This window comes from Nanorana parkeri, unplaced genomic scaffold (assembly GCF_000935625.1).
Source record: "Nanorana parkeri isolate BGI_ZX_2015 unplaced genomic scaffold, ASM93562v1 scaffold187, whole genome shotgun sequence".
In the NCBI taxonomy this organism is placed as follows: domain Eukaryota; kingdom Metazoa; phylum Chordata; class Amphibia; order Anura; family Dicroglossidae; genus Nanorana; species Nanorana parkeri.
In genome coordinates, this window is record NW_017306455.1 from 502,677 (window position 1) to 513,570 (window position 10,894).

The 10,894-nt window shown below is 39.4% G+C and overlaps 1 protein-coding gene across 5 annotated transcripts in view; it reads left to right on the plus strand.

Moving 5' to 3' along the window:
• The window catches only part of ACE (angiotensin I converting enzyme), a 52,599-nt gene that overhangs the window by 2,600 nt on the left and 39,105 nt on the right, over positions 1-10,894 (plus strand). For all 5 annotated transcript variants that reach the window (XM_018555199.1, XM_018555200.1, XM_018555201.1 and 2 more), the window contains one exon: positions 7,120-7,287. In XM_018555199.1, coding sequence (XP_018410701.1) covers positions 7,120-7,287 — 168 coding nt within the window. The remainder of the gene's footprint in view (positions 1-7,119; positions 7,288-10,894) is intronic.

Sequence of the window (10,894 nt, forward strand, 5' to 3'; positions counted from 1 at the left end):
ATATAGGAAACCCTTAAAGGACAATGTCACTAAATGTGGTGATCTTTAAATATATAGCAGATGAAAGTTGTCATTTCACTTCCTTGCTTGTCTTTTACCTTCTAAAACACTATTTGGGAACAAGTCTTGGTGCAGTGCAAACAGCAGTAATCCACAGGAATCAGAAATGATTCTTCAAATGTTTGCAATACTTGCAAGCTGTTGAAAATAATTCTGTTTTATTTATATTTTTGGATTAGTCCAGCCATATATAAAGGCAGGCATCTGATGAGATGTACCTGTTTTGATCGGCATGTGCCTGAGCTGCAGTGTCCATGCATGAAATGACTGCCCTCAGCCACTCCCTCTGTTTAGTGCTAGACAGGAATGTTTCGCTTGGCCAAAGATTCTTGTTTAGACAATGGAGGGAGAAGGAGAGCCAGCAGTGTAAGTTACCACTGGCATTGCTTATTACAGGTGTGAACAAAAGGTTCCTCCCAGTGGCTAACTGAGGGTACCGAGCTGGCTGGAAGTCATGCACTGGCAGTACCCACATTATTTCTTCCCCATACCAGTGAAAACAAATAATTGTTCTTTGCACTGGTATGAAATAAAACTAGTGCGGTTTCTTTAACAAGAAGCCATCTTTTTGCTATTGTGTCAGCGATTTAAATAAAAGGTGCCACTATCACTGGGTTTTCCACTACGAATTACTCCCACAATTTAAAAATAAAAAGCAAAAGTGATGTCCTAATTGTTTCAATGCGTTTTAGAACACTTACATTTGCATTAAATGTTGTGAATTTCCATGTATGTTGTATATCCTTCAGACAGTTTTCAGTTCTTTATTATGGCTTCGAATTTCTGCTGTTCAAAGAAATCCAGTGCCAATTTACTTCCTGAATACTAGCCTGTATAACCACTTCTAGAGCAATATGTCTTATTTAAACTTATGTGCAAATACTAAATTTCCTCCCAACCAAAATGCCACAACTCAGAAAGAGGGATATTTCTATGTAGAGTATGTCGAATAGCTAATATAGTGATCACATTCTCATCCACATAAAAGAGAGTGGTGGTTTATCAGTCATACACAGACCATGTAAGGAAGAAATTGGGCTAATTAACCAATGTCATCCTCCAGAATGGCAAGCGTAAACCCTGACAGTAAGCATCCTATGCTTCCTGTACTCCACTTTGTGGTGTGTCGGAGAATTCCCACAATAACATGTAAATAGAGGGGAAATTGAAACATCGCCTAGGGTAAAAGTACATTTCAGGATGAAAATGAAAGTGAATCATTAAAACAAGAACAGCATTTTTAAGATACTGAGGTTGAGATGAATGTATTCTTTGCTGTCACATTTTCTATTCCTTTATAGATGTTACACAGGCTAATTTGCATTTGTCAGCTAGGAAGTACATCATTGGAAAGAGTGGATCTTCTTTTTTTTTTTTTTTTTAATGAAATGGTACATTAAATACTGGGGATTGGGATTGTTTGAGCCCACCTCTGCCTAAAACCAGACATTTCAGCATTGGATGTGGTCCATTGAGCTGAATTCCCCCCCACCAACTTAATGTAACTCTTGGACTTTCCACTGGTGAGACCTCCCCACCGTAGTTTTTTTCCGCTGCCCCTTTCCCATGTCTGTAATGAGGTCGCCCTAGCAGCTAAATGTCCAATATTTGGAAATTGTACATGTATGCCTCACTCAAGTCCAAGGTTGGGTGTCAAAGGTAGTCTCATATAATTGGCAATTAAGGTCCACATGCCACTCTTACCAGCACTATTTTTCAACCAACAATTATATTTTGTGTGTGTGTGTGTGTGTGTGTATACCACATCAAAAGAATGCTTTTGCAATAAAGTTGTATTCATCTTGTATAAAAGCACTATAGTGCAATAGATACAAATTTCCAACTATGCCATATCACTTCAAATGTAATACGGCAAGAGTATTTGTTAAACTGTATAATTGTATATAATGCATGTACTTGGATAATGTGAGCACCACTTAGTCATATAGCAGTACATTCAAGTTAGTACCCCAAACAGAGTAATGAGATAGAGTGGAGCCAGACTCTGATGAAAGGAGGAAGAACCCAACATTTCAGGATTGGAAGTATCAGGGGTCTCTCTGTCTCTGTCTCTGTCTCCTCCCGCAAAGTTAGTTACACCTTAATCTGCAGGATTCACTTTGGCAAATATGAATGGTAGTTGGAAATATTTGATCTCCAGATTTGCTGAGGATGCCCCCTATCTTCTTTAGCTTAAATTCACTACCTCCTGCCTACTGAACCACCTTCAAACAAGTGATCAGGAAAGAAAAGCTGATACAACTTTACACAGCTTGAGTCCTTGCTTGCATAGGCCCACTCTAGCAATTCTGCTTATGGGTGGAGTTAGTCTTTTACTTTTAACCTCTTCATTTGAAGAGGTAAAATGCTGGATAGCATTCCTTTTACAGCTTGGCTGCAGTTGTGACAAGAGGCCATCCCTAGCCTTATGAAAGTGGCACAGTCTGTTTACAGGGTGGAATTAAATGAAAGTCTGACTTCTAAATGCAAGCTAAAAAACAACTGTGCAAGCAACACCATGTGTGCATCATAGATTATTCTCCTGTGTTGCACCTGTGGCCATGCAAATGGCCTTTTCATATGTTGGGCTTTTGATCCTTTGTTTGAAACATGGCTGAGTTGCTGTAAGATCTGTTGAACCATAAAGAAACATACTGCAGCACAGCTGTAGGGAGCAACATAGGGCAAACACTTGTGTGCATTAGCCCTAAGGCAGCATCCTCCAGCATTTATGGTACACTGAGCATAGTATGCATTAGAGAATAGATGTTAGAGACCACATGTCAGATTATACTAAGTGCGGAATATAAAATCATAAATCCCTGGGCCATCCATTGTAAATTACTTGTGTCTGCCTACAGAAATGTCAATCATCCTTGCTAAACTTGCATATAGTATATTTCCACTCCCAATGACAAGATGACAAACGGATTGAGAGTCAGACTTGGGAGCTTGGAAGCGTTTTAAAGGACAAGTAAGCAAAAGAACAGGTATGCATGCATGCGTGCATGTGCAGAAGTTTAGACATTTGTCATTGTACGCTAAAGCAAACTCAAAAGGGGTAGCTAGCAGTATTTTGTTTAATGGGTGAAAAAAGTATCCACTGTATCTCCTTTTTAAAATATTCTATTTTTAAAAGCTCTGACCCCCTACTGTTTTTAAAATATCAATCCATGAATGTTAATAAAACCCTTTTATACACTTCAAATTGACAATAGTGATGTGCATGTATCTTCAACCAATGCTGGGCTTGCTGTGAACCCAGTTCACCTGAGATTGCTCAAGCCAACTCAAAACTGTGACCGACACCCCCTAGCACTTCCAGCCCAATCAGTGGCGGAAAGGCACATTCCCCACTCTGAAGCGATACATCAGAAATGAGCAGGGAAGGCCATGGTTACAACTGCTTCCTCCAATTGGGTTGAGAGGTAGTGGTCATAGTTTTGAGCCGGCTTGGACAAACATAGGCGAACTTGGTTTGCACCAACCCCAGGCTCTACTCTACTTGACAATATAACCAGACAGGTTATAGTGAGTGAGATTAAATGATATGTGACATCTTGCATGTGGTTAAACCTGCATGCGTTCAATATAGAACAATAAAACGATCTTGTTAACAGTTCTCATCTATGCATTATTCTTACCCTTGTCAAGAATTGAATCCATGTTTAGGCAAGGAATGGTAGTATGGAGCATGATAATAAGCTGTTGTGACTCTGTTGCTGTATTGCTCAGATATGCATTCCCAACATGTCTGTCAAGACACATGTTTAAACAGATAAAGAAAGCAATTAGGCTTTAAATGCATACAGTATATCCAGCTGTACAAGAAGTGGGACAAACAACAAAAATAAACAACCCTGAATAAATGAAAACAAGCTGATTTTCCTGAGTAGTGAGCTAACGAGCTGTAATCAGCAGAACGCAATGGTGATTAAATACTAATTGGATGGGAGAGAGAGTGGTGCTGTTAGAGTAGCGATAGGGCCGTGATGTTGAGCGGCTGTGTCTTTAGGGCCGTATTACAAATGTCCATAGATAACGGTGCTGCTATTAGGGGATTAATAAAACCGTTTAACAAACTTTATAACAAATGTCCTGCGTGGGTAAAGTTAAAGAGCCAAGGGTGCATAATACTGAAAGTTATTTCTTTTTTCCTTTTTTGCCTAGGCGTGTCTTGGATCATAGCCACAGCAGGGTCCTATTTGCATAATAGAAATTTAGCAAGCCTGTGAGTAAGGCCTAAGCTATAAGTGTAATTTTATTTGATTTGATATTGCTGCTGAAATTGCCAGCTATTAATCCAATTGCTAACTGATGGGACATATTTATTCCAATGGCATTGGCGGTACAGCAGCTTTTAAAGGAAACCTTCCCCAAGAAAAAAAATGGAGGCGGACATTGCAAATCTCTCATTTTGTAACTGCCAGTTGGTGGCTGTCCTGTTGACCTCTCCCCCTCAATGTCTAGTCCTGTGACAGGTGTTTTTGTTTGCGCCCTATTGAAGAGATTTCCCATCGTGACAGGAGGTGAGGGGAAATCTCCCCAATAATTGCACAGACATTTATGTCACAAAAGTGGAGGAAATCATTCATTTTCTAAAAAATGCTACATGCATTCAAGCATCCAAAATGGATGTACACACATTAGCTAACACAATGGTAGGCAGTCTTGGCACATGGCACTCCAGCTGTGGTGACACTATAAATCTCACCATGCCTCTACCTCTTGTCATGCCTGTGGCTATCAGTCAATGCCTTGTAGTTTTTGTAGTTTCAATGCAGCTTGAGTGCCAAGGTTGTCTTCCCCTGATCTAACAAAAAAAGCTTAATCCACTTGCAGTCCTACTTTCAGCCTTGGCTCTGGTATGAGAAGTTAATACCAAGCTAGATTTCTACCTCTTCTAGATTTCTAGCTTTACGTATGTAATATAAGCCAGTATAAAATTTTACATGTAACTATTTTTAGATTTATCACTTACTGGCAGCAGGTGGTACACTAGAGGCTGAAAGTTTATTTGGTGTCAGTTACTGCTTTGCTGGGAATAGCTTCTGTACAACTACTTGGATGCTATTTTGGTCTACTACTATTGCACACAACAGAATGACTTGGAGGAGGGACACATCCTCTGCAGCCCCCTCCCCTGCTAGCTCGCATGAATCTGTTTTGATTTTTAGTTAAAGGGAGCTACAATGTGAGCAGGCTTTTCTGTGCCTCTTTTGTTAGAAAGCCCAGCAGTGCTGTGCTTCCTTAGCATAAAGCCTAGCGTGTGTTACAAACGCAGCATGAAGGCAAACTGTATGACATCTTATTAGTACAAATTGTAACTATTAGTAAGGTAATAAAAAGAATCTGTTTAGAAACGAAACTTTAAAAAAACAAAACAATTATTTTAAAATATATACAGTAGCTGTAGCACCTCAAAGCGTTTTATGTCCTCCATTTAAAACATCAGTTTTCTTGTGAGTGTCAGGGAAAATACAGTCCAATTCACCGCAAGTGTTTTCAAATGTCTATGCAAATGACCATCCTTGACATCTTCTCCTGTGGCCATATTTCTCCTTCCCCGAATCAGACTGTCACACAGGAAATAAGGGCACTTTCCTCCCACAAATCCTTCACTGCTTTTCCTGTTGAATAAGCTGTAAACCTAGGAGATTAGAATAATCAATCAGCTCTCATTGTGATTTAGAACATCAAACATGCAGTTATCTGAAATGTGTTCCACTGACATTGCTGCACAATAGTACACAATCTTAAAGTGGGTTTCTTTTAATATCTGCAAACAATAGTTGCGTTAGACCCAGTTGTGCAACTTCAACCGTTTGGTACACAGTAACTATTTTTGTTTCCTCCAAATAAAGGTTTACATTTTCTACATTTCGTTATATTGTATAAACACAAATTGCTGAATCGGTGGCAGACGCATGAATCTACTCAGCACCTATTGGCATGTTGGTGAACTAATATATTGCAAGGTTTTATTTAGTAAACTTGAATGCAATCTCATTACCTTCTTTTGTTTTTTTTGTTTTTTTTACGAATGTTATTCTGACCAAGTCATTTCTCTGTCTGGGAACTGGAGAGTCTGCCTTGGCTACCTAACTGATGAGTCCCAGTGTTGTCATAAGAAAAGTAACATTATCTTCAACCCCTTTTAACCTTGGAAGTGTCTTATAAACTCATTCACCAATAATGGTGCATTGAGCAAGAATGGCGAGCGATGCAGGAAGATGAGGGAGTTGGGAAGCACTTGGTGTCTGGCACTGACATTAAATGGGTGTCTGAGGCAGGGAGTGGAACGTCAGAAAGCCCACATAGACTGGCAGTTTGGATGCACTCTTAACCTGATGAATTGGAGTGAGATGGCATGTTCTGGCTCTCCCCTGGGGACCTTGCCAGCAGTAGTTAGTGCAATAAGGACACAGGCTAACTGTGGGTTAAATTGAGCAAGGCTAAAGTCTCAAAATATGGAACGGCCACTGAACAATTCACAGTAGTCCCTGCCCTAAGAAGCTGTGAACCATTCATATAAGTCCATGCTCCTGAGGAGCTTACAATCTAATGTCAACTCTATGGCTAAATCGTTTGGGTACCAGTATGACTTGGCTGTCCTGCTATCCAGTGTAAGAATATCATAACTTTTATATTGGCTGCTCTTTTATTAAACACCTCTGTGTGAAATGTATCGGTGGTTCTGGAGGTGAATGGCCCCTGGAGTGCCAGTTAGCTAGTGCAGCTTTAGTCTATTTGCCATATGAGATATTTGATTGAAAAACAGGCCGTGTCTTAAAATGTGTAGTCATGTGTTTGCTTAGCCTGGAGTGGTGGGTTTTAATAAAGCCGCTTCAAAAGTTGAAATATTTTGGTTGAATAGCCACTAAGCCCACAATTATAGATGTTACTGTATACATGCAAATGAAAATTTCTTCACTCATGGTAAAACCTGAAAGACAATGACCTGTAAAATTGTCAGTACACTTACAAGTGTCCACTTACTTTGTCAACATGTAACGTCCCATTAATGTTACATCCTTGTTTTCTTGAATCCTTTTAAAGGTTGAGGCCTCCCTAGAAGAGCAGGAGTTCAATGAGATATGGGGGGAAAAAGCCAAGGAACTTTTCACTACTTCATATCAAAACTTCACTGATACACAGCTCAAGAAAATCATTGATTCTATCTGGACCTTGGGTGCTTCTAATCTGAACATTACAGATCGTACAGAGGTGAGTGCATATCTCCTCCTTTTTTGAAGGACACCCAAGTAACCCCGAATTTCTAATTTGTTTCTTCTACACCCTTCAAATGAATATTACTTGTACCATGGCTAGTAAAAGGTGTTTATGTGCATCACATATGTTGAAGGGATACTGCATAATAATTATTCTTGTAATTCCCTGTAGTTCTCTCCACTGGGTATATATATCCTTACTTTTTAACCATGCAGCACAAGAACAATACATTAAAGCAAGGAATATTACTGGGACAGGCACAGACAATCATAACGGTTTTAGAAATTCCAAATTCCAAGCCTGAAGTTGGCCTTTAAACCAACTTTGTCTGTTAGCTGACACCCAGTAGTGGTCGCTTAGCATGATTACTTTCTGCAAAATGCCTCCACTGTATCCAAGGATGCCCAAAATATTTCTCCAGCAGCTCCTGAGTTTCCAGGAGACACTGCATCCCACAATTCAATCCAGGTGCCTTGACAACTGATCAAAATGTACTTCCATGTCATTGTCTGATGCAGTAGGGCAGTGCATATGCTGTGGCAGCTTGGAACTCCTGGGATCAGATGGTCACTTTGCAGATTGCAATTGTGCTCTGCGGGCATGGGTGGCACCTGTTAACCATAGATGAGGTTAATTTTAATGTGCCTAGTAAGCACAAGAACACTTACAATTCAGTCTTGGTTCCTGGCTTACCAGTAAGACAGTACTGATAACCTGTTACAGAATTTTGTTTCCATTGCCTAGAAAACATAATTGTACCTCTGCGAATGTTAGTTTATTTTTTTGCATGGGGCTGTTATTAGAAAATGAAGTCATAAATCATTTCAGCACCTGCTTTTTCACCTGCTTTTTCACAGTACTGCATTTTAACAAAAGTATTTTAACCCTCATAACTGACTCGAGAAACTAGCCTGAAACATTTAAATACAGAGAAACTGGCAACACACAATGATGTGCAAGTGTTTTTTTTTCTTCTTTACATTTTTATTTTTAGGACATAAATCAAGACTATATCTTAAAGCTGATCTCCATCAATATGTGAAAAATGTTCACATGTTCACTTGTACAGAAGTACTCAGACTGAAAGAGGCACTATAGGAGCCAACCTGGTACTCTGCATGCACATGTGCTGATGAGGAACATGCTAACACGAGAGAGTAGAAAGATGATCTAATCAATGTGATGCTGCGCCTTCACTGCCCAGTCTTATGCTAGAGGCAGGGACGTGACCTAGTTTTGTTGCTTAAATCTAGTAGAAAAGAATCAGGTCTCTGGGCTGGATGTGCAGTCTGGTAGAGTTGTGTAAATCGCAAGACTGTGTGGAAGAAATATATATGGCATATTTAGCTGTCTGCCTGAGTTCAGATATATGTGTATATAATAGATAGATAACACATAGTCGTCACAATCTTAAAATATAACCATTATAAAACGCAAAAGGTACGCTTTCCTTTTCCTATAAAAGGGCAGGCAGACTTGGTTGTGTTACACATATTATGTAGTCCCCTATTTTCGATGTAGAATTTATGACCTAGTCATTTAATAAAATGCACTTGATTCCTGGAAAAAAAACAGTACATGACTGATAAGTAGGCTGTTCACAAGCCAGGGTTCATGCAGTATAGTACAAGACAGTAAATGTTGAGAGGTAAAGGAAAACATGCATTCTTTTTTTTTTTTTTTCCCCCTTATCCACTCACACAGCCCTCCTCCCGCTTCTCATGTATGTATCCCTGTTGTGGGAACATTGCCTGTGCTGACCTTGAACAGGCAGTAAGGAGCCTGCGACGGATGTAGAGAAATGTCAGGGATTGTCAGAACTCTTCAGATGGAAAGCGATTAATGCATTTAATGAGTTCAAACACCCGGCAACTGCACACTGGATCCTTGAAAGAAAGGAAAAGATTGCAGCCAGCCGGCACGCAAAGGAAAGATGAATACACACAGATTCTGTGCTTGCTACATCCGTCCAATTTGCCATAAGGCAATGGGATTGATTTATGAAAGGCATAAAGGCTGTTCACTAAGCGAATGTTTACTTTACAAAGTATATACTTAAGGCTGAACTCTAGGCACAAAAACTTTGATTTACATATATTCCTCAATATACTCATGTAAGTTCACTTTCTGTGCACCAAATGGCTTTGCAATCCCAAATATTACCTTGTAATTAGCAGTGACATCATCACTGTATTGTACAAAGAGCAGAGATGTGGGAGGGACCTAGCAGGCCCCACCCACTGCAGGTTGCCTTTTTAGAGAACTACAGGAAGGGATGGAGACCAGACCAGTCACCCTGTACAAGGGGAGAGAGCAGCAGTGACCGGTCTTTATTACAGGAAGCTGGTGCGCACAGTACATTTTAACACTGGATTACTGCACAGATCTGGAAGAAATGCACAAAGCACAACAACATAGAATAGTATGGATGGTAAGAATACACGTGACTCTTATATTAAGACAATATTTGCTTACCTGGAGTTCAGCTTTAACTTGGTGACTCAAAGCTGTGCTCACTTTGCCATACCTGCCATATGCAAGGGACATTTAAAAAGCAGCTTCCCCCTAATCACTAAAATAAGTGAACATTCACCTTACAATGTGAACCTTCTCTATCCCTTCAGTAAAGTAAGCGCAATGTGCTGTAACATGTAGAAACTGGAGTTAATTTCTCTGGGATCTGCCTCAAACGGAAATGTGCATGCAACTACATTTTATTGCATTATTGTTCCTATTTAGACAACCACATTGTTAGGAACGGGTCCCACCTTCTAAAAACTGATACAAATGAAACAAACTTTTTTTGACGGCTAGTTAGAAAGCTTGATACCTAGAGAAGAGCCAATCAGTTTGTGAATAGTAAAGAGGGGGGAGTGACTTAAATCCCCTACATCAGTAATTATCCAGGTTCACACAATCATTGGTATAGAAATGAGGGAATATATGCAGAATGCACAATTTCTAATGTATGTAATCAATGGCACATTTGCTTTGCCAGGATTTTTCCAATCCAGTGTAAATCAATTTCCTTACCTTTTTTATTTTGTTTCTAAAGGCAGGACTGCTGTTTTAAAAATGTAAAACTGATTTTATATATATATATATAAAGCACCTACATTGCCCATAGTAACCAGTTCGATTCAGAGGAGATTTTTCTGTTGAGGCAGAGAATGATACCCGGTGCCATTGGGAATGGTTTTAGTTCCAGATTTCATAAATATGTGTCATTGTGCCATGGAGAATGAAGTTCTTTCACTGCCTGATATTCATTCAACCAGGGTGCCCATATTTTGAAAAGTATACAAATTTGAAAAGATGGAGAATAGTGTATTTTAGTGTCTAGCTATGGCTAGTATCCATTATCCCTTCAGGATGCTTTATATGCAGCTAAAGTTTATTGTTCCATACCCAGCAGTGTTGCAAAATCTCGTGAGCAGAAGATGAATTGGTGAAAATAGACTTTTGCTAGAAAATTTTAAAGCAATTACATTTATAATATAATATACCTCCAACTTCACAAAGTAAGAGTATAATGTTTAAATAGTTTGCGTACTTTGTCATTTTAGCTTGATTGCCCTTATCTTTCTGTGTCACTTAGTTC